Genomic DNA, 17925 nt, shown 5'->3' with positions numbered 1-17925 from the left:
AATTGGATATTGTTGTGGAAAGTAAGGAGGCAACTATTCAGGGACTAGTTGTTTTTCATGTTTGGAAAACAGTAAAATGTTATTTGAAAATAAATAAACAGGAGAACTTTGCTGCATTGAAAATATAGGAAGTGTGTCATAGAAAGTGCCATAACAATAAAGATACCAGATGCTGAAAAAACTTATTTGTTAACCAAACAGATAAATATTTTAAATAATTAATAGTACATATTGATTGATACTGGGGAGAAACAACCCCGTTTCCTAACTTCTATGATGAGAATGTTTTGGAGATTATTTTATTAATTTTTATCTAACCAAATTTCTCATTTCATTTCATTGCATTGCATTTAGTTACAATAAGCATGGCCTTTTTGTCTGGAGCAGGGGGCGCTATGAGAAAGGTACCGTACAACATTATGGGGAAAGTTTAAAAAGAGATTTAACAGCAATCGTAATAGCCTGAACAGTCTTTCTAAATTAACACAACCTTCTTTTGAGATGTTTTTAAATGAAACAATGATATGCTATATAACAAAGTATAGGAGGAGATTATTTACTTAAAACGTTAACACCATACTGAATTTAGGAAGCGGTAATTTCTTTATCAGTACAATGTAAATGGAGACTGTGCTTCTAGAAATCTATTTTGTTCATATCCTGTTTCTTTTTATGTTGAATAATATCCCCATTTTGAGATCATGGCTAATTCTCAAAGTTTATTTATCCAATATTTTGAGCAGACAACATACTTGCTGTGACTATCATGGAAGAAGTTAATTTTCTGTTTTCTCTGTTTATTGAGATGTATAATTTAACAACAGTAATTGGGAATCTGATAGTATTCATAGAGTAATGTTTTAGATATTACATATTGTGCCTGTTTACTCATACAGTTGTTAACCTGTTCGGATTCATAATTATTATTCAATAACAAAGGATAAATTTTGGATAAATGATCTTTAACTTTATAAAACGTCTCAAGTTTTCTTAAATTCCTTAACTTCCAAATTTCAAAACAACATGGTTCAAATAATTTTTTTTTAAAAAAAAGGTTTCGAAACAACCTCCCCTTTTTGAAAAACATTGAACCGTGCCAAATCCTCTGGATAATTTCAGGGTTGGATTGCTGCAATTGCTGTGTTGGGCTATCCTTGAGGTTGATGTCAAGGCTTTAGTCAGTAGAGAACATGGTGACTGGGTTATTTGTGGGGACAAACTACTGCCAGATAACAACATAACACAATTCTCACCATGAAAATCCTTCCAGATTTGTCAGATCTTCTAATTCCTAATATAGAAAATCATAATAATTTCTGTAGAATTCATATAATTCATTAGTGTCCTTACTACTCAGATATCATACAGATTTTTATTTGTAGCTTTATGCAAATTATTTTCTTACTTTTTAAAAATCTGTTTTATATCCTTTTGCTTTATCTTTATATCCAGCTAATGAGCTATAATCAGATATTAGCCTTCTAGTCCTGCCAAAGACTGAACTGAGTTTGATGGGGATATTTCTGTGTCTTGTTCATGTGTTACTATTCATAGGAACATAGGAAGTTGCCTTATACAATGTTAGGCAGCTTATTCCATCTGTTCCAGAGCACTGTCTGTGACCGGCAGCAGCACTCCAGGGCCTTGGTACCTTCCAGATGTTATGGACCAGGCATAGGCAAACTTGACCCTCCAGATGTTTTGGGACTACAACTCCCACCATCCCTAGTTAACAGGACCAGTGGTCAGGGATGATGGGAATTGTAGTCTCAAAACATCTGGAGGGCCGAGTTTGCCTATGCCTGTTTTGAACCATCAGCACAGCCCTTCTGAGTGGGCCCAATGGGAGTTGTAGTCCAAAACACCTGTGGGGCAACAGGTTGGCAAAGGATGATCTAGAAATCTGTTGCTTACAAATGAAAGAAAGGAATTCTGTCATAGGTGTGGGTCTTGTTTTCTTCATGGTAAAGAAATGGGAGGATATTTTACACATTGGTATGTGTGAGTATTCAAATGCTTGGACTGTGTTCAACACCAAATGATTTTGTAAGGAGAAACCATTTTGCTGTAATTAGGATATGTATTTTTGGGAATGTGGGACAACAGAAGGTGTGTTGTTCATTGTCTCTACCCTTTATAAAGAGGGATATTGAATGCTGTGCAGATATAGCAGATAGCTTTATATGCAGTATAGCAAACTGCATTTCCTTCTGCGTTAAGTAGGCTAGGTGAAGTCCTCTAATTACACGAATGCTGTTAAGATTTAACAGTAAATTAAATCACTTGTTCATACTTTTGCCATTACAACCCACCCTCCGCCCGAACATAGACTATTACATAGATTCATTACAAAATGATCAAAATCTTATCTTTCGTTTTGCTTCTGAGAATGTTCTGTAATTGAAAGAATTGGATTGTACACATAATTCCAGTACTTTCCCCACAGGGCTGTTAATGAAATCACATCTGCCTATAAAGGCAGCAAAGAACCACCATGGCTTTAGAGTGCTGTGAGAGTCAGGGCCTCATCCCTCTTACGACTGTGCTTTTTTATTTTAGTAGGATGATGCATAATACTGTCCCATAGTGGGAGGGGTTAGAGTGTGTGGGAGGGGTTAGAGTCTGACATCCTCTCAGATGGGAGCTGGAAATTTTTGACTAGGGGGAGAGCTGTGTAGATGATAACTCTGATGGAGTCCTGGACTAAATTTGGTATTGGTACAGTATCAGGCTGCCAGTATTGTTGGGGGGGGGGTTGTATATTTTCCTGGGGACTTGTTGGAATAGGTAAGTGTTGGAGATTGTGTTAGTGTTTTTGTGTGTGAGACAGAGTTTGGTTAAATGTGTGCAGGTGTTTGATGATTGGGAAGATAGGGCTCTGTTAGTTGATGTGGAATTTGTGTGGGTATTTGAGTAAATGGAATTTGTGTGGGTATTTGAGTAAACCATATTTTATGGTTATTTATGTTCCATATGCTGTATTATACTTTGTAATATACTGTAATATACTGTACCTTCTGCTTATCAGTGGTTTCTGCATGAACCACCTGAAAAGCAGGTGGGGGGAAGGGTTTCTGGATGTGGCAGGGCTCAGGTGGGGGGTGAAGCAGGAAAGGAACATTCTTCCTGCATTCTCTTGGATTTCTCACTGTGTGCTGAGAAAAGGGAGCCCCTTCAGCAGCACATGGCAAGGAAATGCAGAGACAGAGATGTGTGTGTGGCATTGGCTCCACCCACTTTCAATTTGGTATCACCTTGGGTTGGCACATGACTTCCATAATGTTGCTGACAAGGGAATACAGTTCATCACTTGAGCTGGAAACTATTCCCCACCAGTAGGTGACTTAAAAACAAGTCTCATTGTGACAAATGGACCTTACACCCAAGCATATGTGTGAAGGTTGCAGTTAATAAATCTTATTCCCATCCTTCATCTCCCAGCCCTATTCCTTTACCTTTGCTATGGGTTTTATTGGCTTTGCCTATTTTCCCACCCTTTTGTTGTGTCCTCCGTTTCCCACTTTCTTCCTGCCTTCACCCCATCAGCATTTTCCATATTGACTTCCATTTGCTGTAAGGAAACAGGCATGTTAGTTCTGGGGGAACTAAATTAATAAGCAGACTTGTGAAATGCAAGCAGCTCTTTTTCTGGATCATCCCATGTGAAACATTCCAGTTTACACAGTCAGCCTTTCTGCCTAAACTGAGTGCCCTGTTTGCAATGTGCGGTTTGCCCTCTGGTTTTTCCATTCTGCTGTCTCCATAACCTGAGCACTTGGTATCTCACCATTGCCTGTGAAACATCCTTATGGTTCAGAGCCATAATGAGCTAAAATAAATACTTTTAATTTATTTTATATGGCCACAACATTAATTAAATACAACTACAGTCATACCTTGGTTGTCGAACACCTCAGTACTCGGACGTTTTGGCTCCCGAACGCTGCAAACCCAGAAGTGAGTTTGCGAACATTTTTTGGAAGCCGAACGTCTGACGTGACTTCTGCGGCTTCCGAATGAGTGAAGGAAGCTCCTGCAGCCAATCAGAAGTTGTGCCTTGGTTTTCAAACTGTTACGGGAGTCAAGTCAGTGCTGTTTGTGCCTAGGAGACCTTCCCTGCTGAGTAACTCAAGTGGTAGTGTTATATTCACTGTCATTTCTTGGTTCTGTAATACCAAAATTTGTTTTGAAGGGCAGGATGCAGTCCTCTTGACCTAGCACAGCCATGGTTCAGGCCCTCTGCCTGAAACATGCAGGGGGAAATAGGACTGGGCTTAACTATTTTTATAAGGTAGTAGTGAAGATTGATGAGATAATGTGGATTAAGCACTTTAACAATTAAGGCACTGTGCAAATGTTGTTGTTATTGAGAGACCTGGAGAACACCTGAATCATAGCTACAGTTCTGTTTCAAGTACAGTAGAACTAATCTCCTCCTCAGCCAAAAACACCAAAGCAAAACTCTCACAGAAGGGGGTGGGGAAGTGCCAGGGCCATTTAAAGCCATTCTTTGGATTGCTAGGGAACTAGAAAGCGCCTGTAATCTTCCCATCACTTTCTTAATGAGCAAGGAGCATCACAGTTGTTAATGAGATGGAGAAAAGCTACAGAAATGATATTCGCTGGAGACAGAACCCTAGTGTTAATTTGTGCAAGCATGTGATTTATTCTGCTGCTTCCAATGAGACCGGTGGAGCTGAAAACCGCTTTAAAGTGGCTTTATGAAAAATATAGTTATTGGATATGTGCAATAATTAAGACTATTAATGGTATGACTGTTTCTAAAGGGAGCTTTTGGCTGAGCTTGATATGTCTCTGCCATGACTGAGCGCTTGTGAATTTAATCTAATTTGTTTAGCAATTTCTTCACTTAGTGTGATCATCTCTATAAGCTACCTTACAAGGAGAACTGAAAATTAGAATGGCATCTGTGTTTATGTGTTGGGTTTTGAAATGTAGGAAGTGAATGTGTGTTCCAAAGAAAGAGGTCTCTCAATAAGACGCAATGACCGGTGGGGGTTTAAATTCTTTTTTTAAAAAAAAAATTCATTTTTTTATTTTTCTTAACTCTTAACTTTTCTTGAGAGTCCCATGGACTGCAAGAAGATCAAACGCATCCATTCTTAAGGAAATGAGCCCTGAGTGCTCACTGGAAGGACAGATCCTGAGGCTCCAATACTTTGGCCACCTCATGAGAAGAGAAGACTCCCTGGAAAAGACCCTGATGTTGGGAAAGATTGAGGGCACAAGGAGAAGGGGATGACAGAGGGCAAGATGGTTGGACAGTGTTCTCAAAGCTACGAACATGAGTTTGACCAAGCTGTGGGAGGCAGTGGAAGACAGGAGTGCCTGGCATCTCTGGTCCATGGGGTCACAAAGAGTCGGACACCATTAAACGACTAAACAACAACAATGCTTCAGCAGCTTTGAGAACACTGTCCAACCATCTCTTTGTGCCCTCAAACTTTCCCAACATCAGGGTCTTTTCCAGGGAGTCTTCTCTTCTCATGAGGTGGCCAAAGTATTGGAGCCTCAGCTTCAGGATCTGTCCTTCCAGTGAGCACTCAGGGCTGATTTCCTTAAGAATGGATGCGTTTGATCTTCTTGCAGTCCATGGGACTCTCAAGAGTCTCCTCCAGCACCATAATTCGCTTTGCTGAAGCATAGTGTTAGAGTAATACAGTTTGGATAGTATGTGGCGATGAGGTGGTGAGATGTGGGAGACAGTGAAAAATGGATGTATTTTGTAGCATGCTTGGCCTGTCCCCTTACTTGTTTGTGTGGGGTGTTTTGTCCTGCCATCCCCAACTGTTAAGAGTACTGTGAGGGAGTTGCTGCAAGGTTCCTGTGAGGGTTCAAGGAAAACAAATGTTCACACTGTGCTCCAGTTCCTGGCAGGGTTCTGGGGACACAAGTTGTTTGTGCAAAGAGCTCCCTTTGTGTGCAGAGCACCGTTTCTTCCTCTTTTGTATTGCGGGAGTCCCTTCTTGTGCGCCCTGTGCCGCCAGAGACAAGAGAAATAAAAGCCCCACGCTGCATGACTTGTCATCTTGAGTTATGACCTCCCTGTATGTGGTTTATATACTTGTGGTGGTAGGCTGCATTTGGGCGTTGAGACTACACCATAGCCTATGTGAGAGAGGTGCTCACTGAGGTGGGGCGGCTATTTTTTCATTTGTTTCCCTCCCACTGCTGTAAATGGGAGGAAATTTCTTGCATGTGGTCTGGGGCTGTTGTAAAGCTACGTTGTCACTGAGGATGTGGTAGTGGTCTGTGGGGAAGTGCTTCTTCCCTCTGCCATTCTGTGCCAGTGGAACAGCTGCAATTCCATGGTGCTATGCTGCCATATCTGTTATGGCACCAGTGTCTCTCCTTCCACAGAGTTCCACGTAGCCCCTCAGCCAGCATAACTCACGCATAAGAGTGTTCTCTTATGTGTAGTGTCTTTCCTAATGTTGTATTAGTCTAAAACTGTGAATCATAATGCATCATGGTTTTTGTTTTGGTTGTAATAAAAAAGTTAAATATTGCTTGTTGGACTAGAAAAGGTCAACATTTGGGGGACTTAGATTATGGTTTTATAACAATTTTAAAAACATTGTTTTTCAAAAAAAGGGCGTATCTTTCATTTTGAACCACACTTTAATTCTTAATTAACTTTGCGAGCACGAAGTCTTCCTAACTGCAGATATGTGCCCTTGGCACTTCCTCTTTCTCTGTATTCTATGTAGTGGAAAATTGAAGTAGATGACTAGTACAATTGTGCTCTGGCTCCAGTAATTTAATGATGAACTCACAACTTTTCACTTTAGAACTGATGACAAATTACACAAGAGCTAAATTTATGTGACCGATCTTTATCTGAGGACTTTGGTTTCTGCTAAAGAGTTGAAAACAACATAGGAAGCAGCTTTATACCTTATACGTCCACCTAGTTCAGTGTTTTGCTACTCTGACTAGCATCAGAGGTCCAGAGTTGTCCTTCTGAGACCTACATGGAAAGGCCATGGATTGAACGGGGGACATTTAGTATGCAAAGCAATTGTTCTAAATATGTGTTCTACCACCTTGCTATAGGGGGGGGGGGGACGACACTATTTGGAAGGGTACAAGGAGATGCTTTTCTTCTGAACCTACTTTCCCCAGTTTATTTCCCCCCCACCTTGGGTTTCCAGGTGTGTGGTTTTCCTGTATGCTAGAGAAAACAGGTTAAGAATTAAGCACCCCACACTACCTTCCACATCCCCATCAGTCACTGCCTCTTCCTTCTGCTTTTCAGCTGCTCATCCTCACATATTAAAATTTAGTTAAAATCAGCATCCAGCATTTTTAACTGGACATTTAAGAAGCACAAATGTAGTCTGTAATTATGGTTTCTTGATTCAGGCATAATGCTGCACCACCATTGTTTTCAAACCATGGTTTCTGATTCTGCATTCCTGGTTGATTGCAAATCATGGTTTGGCAATCCGTACATCACAACAAGCATTGTTTTTAATATGTTTACAAATTCAGTTTCCCATTTTCTATTGCTTTCTCATACATACATCTTTGCACTGTTCTTCTGGGGACTGCAAGATGCAGTAAAGGCTCACCCATTCATTCTGTCTTTGATTTTGGAGCGAGCTGAAATGAATCAATTTAGTGTTGATATGGGGAGATTTTTAATCCATCAAAGAAAGTGGGTGTGTCTGGATATATAGTTTGCAACTATCTCTGTGTCTTACCTAGAAAAGTTGGTGCTGTTTTAATAAAGCTGTATTTAGTCTGAGGAACTAATTGTCAATATTGGCTTCAAACACTTAATAACTTTTGTGTAGCACTTAGTTTGAAAATTATAAATTTCCTCCTATAATTTTACATGTAGAATCATGGCTAGAATGCAAAGAGGAACACACATTTTTGGGTGTTGATATTTCTGTTTGGAAGGATCCCTTCACAGAATTCTGCTCTGAAAGGTCCTCCAGTCTTTGAGATGGAGGTGGCCTTTCAGAGAGTGGAAGGAGAAGTTAGCCCATGTGTTCCACCTTAAAAGCAAGTCTAGAGCTTGATTCTTTGATCACACTTTGCAGTCACTAAGAAACATTAGAACTGAAAACGTTCGTTCCTCCTAGGCAAGGGTATCCAAATTCTCAATTTTAGCAATAACATCTCATTTCCTCCCTTCTCCCCACCCTTTTTTTTTTTTTTGCCTAGTACCAGTTTAGAGCTTTAGCTGTTTCCTTGACAGGAAAGGGCAGCAATTCTGCTTTTCCATTAGGAGAGGTGACTATTGTGTTCAACTCATCCACATCTAGAGTTCTAAAAACTGCTTATTTATTAGTGATATAAGTTTGCCCTTGGCAAATGTTTGGTTTGATGAGGAAAAGAGTCAGGGTTGGCTGCTGGGCCTGCCCAATGTGTAGGTTGTAGATCTGTTAACTGACCGGAAGAATGTTAAGTTGATCTGTCTTTTAACCAGTTAGTTGATTTAACTTTTTTTGTTTAGATACAAGCTACTGTAATCGCAATATTGTTGCATTTCCAAAGGAAGTGTAAAATAACTTGCTTATAAATCTTCACATTATAACGTTGCTGTTTACAGTTCAGTACACAACAGCCTTGGTATAATAAGAGAAGATTTGTGATATTTTCTTTCTCAATCCTTATTTCAACAATACCTCAAAACCAAAAATAAACAAGTGTGCCCTTCCACTCTTACCCTTTTGCAATTAATCAACAGATTTAAGCCAACTGCAGTTTACAGTCCTGGTGGCTCAAGCAGCTTCCACTAGAGTGAATTATATATCAATGCAGTTTATTGTTTTTTCTCCATAGGGTCGAAATAAGAAGAAACCTGCTCCGGTGAAGTATGAAACTGGAGATCTTGTATGGGCAAAGTTCAACAGACGTCCATGGTGGCCCTGTAAAATTTCCCATGATCCTGTGCTAGACACGCATTCAAAAATGAAAGGTAATAATATATTATTTGCATTACATGATCAGACTTTTAGTGATTTGTATTATCCATACACAGCTCACTTTGCAGATTAGCCTCCATAAGTGACCAGGGTGGCTGTCAAATAAGCTGCCTGGGTGAAGCTGATGATATTGAGGGGGGTGGGCTGTGTATCTTTAATGTTTGTATAGCTTGTCAGGCAAGCTGCACCTGCTGCAGCTTCCTCTGTCAAAAGTTCTGGAGTCCTGTACTCACTCTCTCTATATATATATATATTTGGCTTGGTCACCCTGCCATGAAAAAGTGAAAGGGTAGTAACAGGCATCACTGTTTTAGATTGCAAGCCCTTCATTTCTTATTTTAATTGCATACATAACCATGTGCATTGATGGCATTACATGAATGCTAATGATGATAATAAGGCCCAGCCCTAACCTGGGATAATTAGAATGTTTCATGGAAATCAGTGGAACTTGTTTGCTTAGTGGTTTGTTTAGGATTACAGGTAGGTAGTGGAAGCCTATGGCTCTCCACTTAGAAGCAAGCCCATTGAGTTAAGCTGGACTTACTGCTAGGTAAAGGTATATAGAATTGCACTTGGTCTCATCCTGTGCCCACTTTCCTCGGAGCAAGTCCAGTTAAACTCAAAAGAGCTTATTTTTAAGTAGACGTGCGTAATACTGTTCAAGTATTCAATACTGGGAGATTGTGAAGAAGGGCGTTCTCAAAGTTCTGGAGTTTAGGAGGTGCAAGAGGAAGGCTTTGGTGGAAAGAGAATATAGTTCAGTGGGTGGGTTTGCTGAAGGAGTATGTCATGAAGTGAAATCTTCAGTGGTGAGAGAAAAATGTGAAAATGTTAGAAATCAACCAAGAAGACAGGAGTAGGGAGAATGGACCAAGTGCAAGGAGGACCAAGTGAGCAAGTGGAGGTGTTATGAATTGCTGGGATCAAGGGCAGAAATTTATGCTCATTTTTTCACAACAGGTAAATTATTGCCTCTTATTGAAATTTAAAACGTGTGTGCCACCATTGCAAAGTCTCTGGTATTTTGAATTAAATCCACTGTCCTTCAGAACCCCATATCCCCCCCCCAACACTGTGCTTGCATCCCTGAGAACTTCACCCAGGAACCAATTTGAAGAGTAAAAATGTTCTTCTAAAATTGAAAATTTGAAGTAGAATAGGCAGTGGTTGAGAGAATGGTCCCCAAAGACACATTGACCTCCTCTCCCAGGCTCTTGTCCACATAGTGTCCAAATAGCACCCCAACAGTATCTGAAATATGTATGCTGAAGCAGGGAAGAAAAAGCAATTAAAACTTGTGCCGTTTACTCATTCATAAGATGTTTCTCTTTGGGGAAACATTTGCTTATCTATCCAGTGACGACAGCTTCTGAACTCCTTTTAACTCCTGACTCATTAAAAAAGTAAAACACAGGGAGCAGTGAATGCAGAGGGCCAACAACCTCTAGCAAAATTTGGAACTTTGGAGTTTTCTCCAGGATTTCAAAAAAAAAAAAGACTGGTTTAATATAATTCTCCCTGAAAAATGGGTTCTAAATTAAACCTGTATTAGTTTGCTTCAGTGAGCATGTGGATAGGACCAAAAGCAAGAGCCACACCAAAAAAAAAAAAAAAAAAAATAACCGACATATCATGAAAAATTGTGTATATTTATTTAAGACAGTGAAAGCATAATACAAAATGAATAGTAAATTATATATAAAAAAATAATTACACTACAGATGAAATGATTATAATGGGACAACTACATGCACTATATGGGAATATGAAACAACTTGCGCTGACTGCTTATATAGTACATAAGTTATTATAGGTAAAATACCAGTTATCCTTCTAACACCCTCCCTTTAAGTCCAGCTAACTTTAAAGCAAATGCAGTAAGAATGCTTCACTATATTATAAAGGTCTGCTTAAGCAATATATGAAAATTACTCAAGATTTGAAAGAGAGTAAGTGAGATGTAGGGATATTCAAAAAGACTTGAGAACTTGGGAGGAATAATGAGTACATAAATGATTTTACCAAAAGCTCCATATCTACCAGACTTGCTGTGGTGAGGTTTGTTGGTTCCAGATGGAAGATTCCTGAGCAAAAAATGGAAGTACAAATCTCAGCAAACATACAAGCTTGCCCCAAGAAATGCAAAATTCACAGACCTGTTCTGCATCTCCCAACACCATCAAGCCAGCGTGCATTTCAGGGAATGTGCTGTTGGGGGAGGGAGAAAAAGTAATATAAACTAAAAGCTGTACAGAAACACTGAGAGAGAGAAAGAGAAGAGTACCACCCCAGTCTTACTTCTCCGTTTTCCTAATTTTAAACACCTCCCATTTCAAATCCCTAGCCACACTCTAGTTTTCTCTGGTAACCCCCTTAAATAAGTTTACCCATTAAATCATGACTTACACCAAAATTCTCAGACTTCTTCATTACTCTTCCTTAATTGCAACCCTGAATCTCTCAGCTTTCTTTATCCAAACTAGAAGTCATTTCTGCCAAGCCAGGAAGAAGAACCTTGAAAGTACTTGGTTCTGCCCTGATTTCTTAAGCTAATTGTCCAAAACAAAGACTTCAGTCTTTGAAAAGGAAATAAAATGTTGGTTGAAAAAAGAATTATCTTCTAATGTGACAAACATATAGAATAAAGGCACATATGCAGACAATTACCAGATAACAGGGGGAAACTTCACTCTCATTAAAATGCCCACTTCTTATCCTACACTCCTCTCCCTCTTCCACCCCATGGTTTATAATTGGGGTATTTTCCATTGATCAGCTGCTTCCCGGTCTAATCATACAGAGACATAACTGCAAAACCTGAACAACAAAAAAAACACCACATTTCACATCAAAAGGTACCTAGAGTTATTAGTGTATTGAAGTAATAAGATACTTCTTTCTTAATTGAACAAAAGTGCTGTGTTCTTCCAGCTCAGGCTTGAATAGATTACAGGAATACATTTTGCCCTCCTCCTTGCTTTTAATTAGAATAGCAAGTAACCAGAATTCGGTAATCTAGGGGCACCTTTGGTGTTGCTTTCAGAGAGAGGTTAACCCATCTTCATAGGTTCCATTGCCGTATTTATCACAAAGCTTTTGTCGTAGGAAGAATGCTCCCGTTATTCAAGGATGCTTAGCCAGCATCTTTTCTGTTCCTGCAGCCATCGACCTAGGCATAGCGATCGTCATGGCTTCCTGAAACCAAAATTTGGTGCATACAATATGTGGATCTGCTCCTTCCGTACGGCACCCTGGAACCCAGAAAATAAGTCCAAAAGGGACTAGACTATCACCCTCTAATGGTGAACTCAGGTGGTGAGTGCCAATAGAAATAGAGCCAAATTAATGCATATGACAAACAAGAGGGCAGGAACCAGTGTGCTCTGGGGAATCCTGAGTGAAATGCAAAACAAGGGTGCAAACCCCCCCCCCCATGTTGCATCATTTATTCCAGGTCCCATTTGTTAGATATGTTTTAGAAAATACTTTGGGGGCATTCCTACACCTTGACTCCAAATGCTAATCTTGCCAATTTTGTCTTTGATAGTGTCCAATCGCAGACCACATCGAGAATACTATGTGGAAGCCTTGGGAGACCCATCTGAAAGAGCTTGGGTTGTGGGGAAAGCTATTGTAGTCTTTGAAGGAAGACATCAGTTTGAAGAACTGCCTGTCCTTCGGAGAAGAGGGAAGCAAAAAGAGAAAGGTTACAAGCACAAGGTAAATCTCATGTTCTCATTTGGTTTGTTCTTGAGTGTTCTCATCTGAGTGCGAAACCTAGGTGTATGATCTAGTGGAAGTGAAGTACTTCTTAAAGACCATGGATCGCAGTCGGAAAAATTTAAACTCATGCTCAACTCTCTCACTGAACTCCATCAGCTTACAAAGTTGCTCCATTTTTTGGGATTGCGTTTCTTATACTTTGAGGCTGCTTTAAAAATGACTGATATGATTTGAGACTTGGAGGCTGCTGCTAAAGGAATGTCTTTTGCGTTGACTTGTCCATATAGCTACCTGAGAATAGACTGGAAATATAATCGTGTAAATCGGGCCATTATGTTAGATACAGGTATATAAAGAGAACTTTTGACAACATGTTTCAATGTTATTAATAGAGAAAACATTGTATCTGAAGGGCAAATGTGGAGTAATATGGGCAGGAAGGAAAACCTACTGTATTTCAATATCTTAGTCTACAGCTTGAATTCCTTCTGGAGCCAGCATCCCATTTTGTGGTCCTAGCTCTGTATTAATATTTCCAAAACTGAGATTCTGGCATAAAACATCCAGGCAACCATTTTCTTGAGACTAGGATCAGAAGGATTCAGCTATATTCCAGTTTTGGAACTTGTTAAGCTCTCGGAGAGCCAGAATGGAACCAGACTGTTGGTTCTTAAAATAAAATAAGGTGACAGAGCAGCTTTTAAATTGATTGTGTGGGGGAAGCTGAAAGCAGCTGCAGAGTCCTAATCAGAACAAATCGTGGCCTAGAGAGGAAGGGGGGAATTATTATTATAATTTAAATTGGGGAGAGGGTAGAATGTGTCACTGAGAGTGCAGGGGCCCATGATAGCAACTGAGAGGCAAGGAGGTGTCAGAGATATTTGGAGATGGAGTAAAAAGCCTTGTGAGTTGATATATTTCCCAGTGTGAATATGTATTTGAATTGTTTTTAGGATGTATAGTGTTTTATTCCTTGTTGTTTGCCACTTTAGACTCCTTTGGAAGGTGTGGGTGTGTGTGTGTACACACACTGGTGCTAGAAGCCTCTGAGTCAAGATGAGTGAGCTGGAGTGCTTGACCTTAGATGAGAGCATTGATATAGTGAACATAATGGAAGCCTGCTATAATGGAGAGAACCACTAGAACACAGTTACCTCTGGGTACAAACTCTATAAGAAGGACCAAGAAGGGCATACTGGAGACGATGCCACTCTGTGGGTGAAAGAAAACATAGAGTCCGACAAGCTAGAAATCCCCGAAGGAGCAGACTCTTCCTGGACTTAAGTGGCATACAGGACTTGGTGTGAGATGTAAATGTTATAGTACCTACTGGGAGCAGTGACCATAGTGCTATCTAATTACATACATTTGTAAATGGACAGTTGCCAAGAAAATCCAGCACAGTCACATATGACTTCAAAAGATGAAACTTTCCTGAAATGAAGGGATTGGGGGAAAGGAAAAGGAAGTTGAAAGGCATAATCAAGAGAGCCAAATCTCTCCAGGTCAGGAAAGGTGCCACCAGGGCCAGGAGGATACCAGAGTGGTTAATGAGCAGAGGCAAAGAGCTATTAGAGCCAAGAAGGTTTCTTTTGTCATTTTTTATTTTATCAACAAGGCCTAGAACATCATCTCTTGTCACAACTGACTCAGTTCATCAGACTCCCTTCCTGTGAAAGTTAGATCAGGCACAGAGATCTGCTATATATAATCCACCAAGGAAACAGATGCAAATAATTTATTCAGATTCTCTGCAATCTCTTTCTCCTCCTTTAGCATACCTTTGAATCCCCAGTCATCTGAAGCTAAAGGTAAAGGTAAAGGGACCCCTGACCATTAGGTCCAGTCGTAACCGACTCTGGGGTTGTGGCACTCATCTCGCTTTACTGGCTGAGGGAGCCGGTGTACAGCTTCCGGGTCATGTGGCCAGCATGACTAAGCCGCTTCTGGCTAACCAGAGCAGCACACAGAAACGCCGTTTACCTTCCCGCTGGAGCGGTACCTATTTATCTACTTGCACTTTGACGTGCTTTTGAACTGCTAGGTTGGCAGGAGCAGGGACCGAGCAACGGGAGCTCACCCCGTCGCGGGGATTCGAACCGCCGACCTTCTGATCGGCAAGTCCTAGGCTCTGTGGTTTAACCCACAGCGCCACCCACGTCCCAAGTCATCTGAAGGTACAAGCGCCTAAATGATCTGCTATTAATGTATTTAAATAATATTCTATTGTTAGTATTTATGTTTAAGCAATGTGCTCTTCAATTGTTTTATAGCATCCCTTATTGCCTACTTAGCAAATGAAAGTCTTGTCCAATGAGGAAAACAAAAAGGAGCACAAGTTTTGGCAAAAGAAATGTAAGCAGGCAATAGGGGATGCTATAAAACAATCAAAGTAGCAGAATATCATTTAGGCACTTGTACCTTCAGATGACAGGGGATTATATATAGCAGATCTCTGTGCCTGATCTAACTTTCACAGGAAGAGAGTCTGAGGAACTGAGTCCGTTGTGACAAGAGATGATGTTCTAGGCCTTGTTGACAGAATAAAAAATGACAAGTCACATTCATGTTCTCCATGAATCTAGTTTTGATCTGCAGTTATGTGCTGCAGTTAGTTACATTTTGTGAAAGAAGATAATGTTCATATCTGTGTGTAATTTCATCTTTTTGTGTATTATAAATTTTTTGTAACTTCTTTTCCCCTTCCTTTACTTTCCAGGTTCCTAAGAGGTTTCTGGCAAAATGGGAGATCAGTGTTGGCCTTACAAATGATTATTTAAAGCAGAACAGTGCTCAAAAATACATCCCGACTTCCAGCAAACCAGACAGTGAGAAGGATGTGCATTTAATGGGATCTTGTACAAAGGACTCCTTAAATGAACAGAGCAGACAACTGAATGGATGTTTGAAATCACTAACATTGGACTCCAAACATTTGACCCATGATAAGGGGAAAGTGTTCACCAAATCCCGAAACAAGAAGAGCTCCGACACCCGGAGGAGAACTAGAGTAAGAAAAAGTAGCACCAAACTGGAGGCATCCAAGAGAGAAAGTGGGGGGAAAGGGCCAGTAAGCAAAGCTAAAAATATGGTTGCTGCAGATATGCCAGAGAAGCAGGCTTCTCATGAACTTTGCAGAATAGCAAAGAGCCTAATGGGATCCAAAGGCAGCATGGAAAACTACTTGCTCTCTTCTTTTGGAGAAAGACAATTCGAAAATAAATATAAGAAACCAGGGTTTGATAATAGCAGCTGCCAGCAGGAAACATCCAAAGCGGACGTGAAGAAAAAGAGAAATCCAGCAGGCTTCACGTGCAGTTCAAAGCTACAGCAACACTATTCCAGAACTGATGCTGGAGCAGAGAGGAAACAAATAGACTCTGATTCATCAGATAACGGTACCTGTGATCTAGACTCCCTTGACCAAAGTTTAGCAGCAGCAGCAGCTTATAGTGTCTTGAAGAATAGTGACTCTGTAAATAAAAGTGGAAAAGAACTGTGTTCAGGGCAAAGAGATATTAAACATTCTGCACCTGTCTCAAAAAGCAGCAATCGAAGCCGCAAACCTCCAGAAGGTTCTCTAGACAGGAATATCAATGTTGAAACAGGAGGTGAGGAATTCCGTGAGCCATCCCTTGCAGCTGAGGTGGCTTCAGTTTACAGGAATGACAATCTTATCAATGTAGATAAGCACACTACACTCCAAAGTAAGGGGTTTATAAGTCAAATGGATGCAAAACAGCCTCAGTTCAGAAGTATAAAATGCAAGCATAAAGAAACTGCTGCTGGGACAGAATCCTCTCTTAAGGAAGATGAATGTAGCCCCGACTGCTGCTTTTCTGCTACCAAAGGTTCTCCTGGGTCTCAGTTAGATATGCCTAACAAAAGTGGGAAGGCTGATGGCCCCAAACTGCTGAACAGCACAAATGAGAAACCCGGTGATTCTGCTGAAATAGAAACGGCAGTTGTGAAACACGTGCTTTCAGAACTGAAGGAGCTGTCGTATAGGTCCATGAATGTTGAAGCGAAAGACTGTGGGCCGCCTAAGACCACAGTGCCCTTACTCTTTTCATCTGTCTCTGGGCAGAACCATTTGCCTATTGAGCCCGATTATAAATTCAGCACCTTATTAATGTTGTTGAAAGATATGCATGATAGTAAGACGAAAGAGAAGCAGATCATGACTACTCAGAACATAGTCTCTTATAGGAGTTCTCACAGCGATGATAGTTCTGGAAGTAACACTCCAAGTGATTTGACATCTTTGCCTACAATGGGAACCACTCATAAATTAGAAAAAAGCCAAGATAGTGTTCGAGAACCAGAGTGTCAGAAACCCAAAGAAGGTCAGTCCTCTTTTTCACATGGTATCGCAACCAAGTTGATCGATCCCGGTGCTAACAAAAGGGAACTCACAAACGCTTCTGTTTCTGGTACAAACTGCACCGCAAGGTGCAGCTGTCCAAAATCTAAGCAGCTATCTAAACTAGTAGCTAATGCAGCATCAAAGAGCAAAACACTAAAGCGGTTGTCTAATTCAGCAGAGAGTGTGCCCCGCCAGGATAGAGCTGCCCAAGGCTCAGTTGCTAGTGCTCTAGACAATGCAAAGGAAGATGTTGCAAGGAAAGTGTCTTGGGAGTCGATGGGACACTCCCCTGACGAAGACTCTGCAAGTTCCTCTGATGACAGTTTAGTTCGTATAAGAATGAAGTCAGAATATGATAAAAAGAGAGAGAGCTGTAACTCCTTTGAAAATGGGGAGTTGGATTCAGGACTGAATAGAGAAGGCTCCTTGGGTGATGAGCCTAGAGATGTATGCCACGTAGCGCCCAAAAAGCGATGGCAGCGTTTTAACCAAAGCAGTGCTAAAGCTGGTAAGCACATCAGTAGATCTAGGGAAGCAGAACAGTTATGTGCCTTTGGCCTCTACAGAATAAAAGCAAGCTTCAGACTGTAGGCTTCTCCTCACTCTTTAAAAAGGGAGCATGCATTATAGGCAAGAACTGTGAGAAGCACTTAGTTAGCTGGGCAACATTTTGCAGAATCAGAGGGATGAAACAAAAATACAGTTCTTACAGAACTGAGAGTTTTACAGTTTTGAGATCCTAGTTTGAGTTCTCTGTACAAGGTAAGGATTCCTTGTGCTGCACCACTGCAGATTGGGGGAGCTAGAACCACATGGTGAAATTTTCCACCCTATAAATAAATAAATAGATAAATAAATAAATATATATGGAGT

At 40.5% G+C, this 17925-nt stretch overlaps 1 protein-coding gene across 30 annotated transcripts in view; it reads left to right on the top strand.

The window, feature by feature from the left end:
- Nucleotides 1–17925, top strand: part of NSD1 (nuclear receptor binding SET domain protein 1) — a 61983-nt gene that overhangs the window by 11683 nt on the left and 32375 nt on the right. For 20 of the 30 annotated variants that reach the window (XM_083422265.1, XM_083422261.1, XM_083422252.1 and 17 more), the window contains 3 exons: nucleotides 8818–8953; nucleotides 12511–12683; nucleotides 15406–17560. In XM_083422265.1, the coding sequence (XP_083278391.1) occupies nucleotides 8818–8953; nucleotides 12511–12683; nucleotides 15406–17560 (2464 nt within the window). The remainder of the gene's footprint in view (nucleotides 1–8817; nucleotides 8954–12510; nucleotides 12684–15405; nucleotides 17561–17925) is intronic. The other 10 variants (XM_083422267.1, XM_083422263.1, XM_083422269.1 and 7 more) reach the window with 2 other exon arrangements.

This window comes from Podarcis tiliguerta (genome assembly GCF_965153285.1).
Source record: "Podarcis tiliguerta genome assembly, chromosome: 2".
Lineage (NCBI taxonomy): Eukaryota > Metazoa > Chordata > Lepidosauria > Squamata > Lacertidae > Podarcis > Podarcis tiliguerta.
This window is presented reverse-complemented; position numbering and strand designations above follow the sequence as displayed.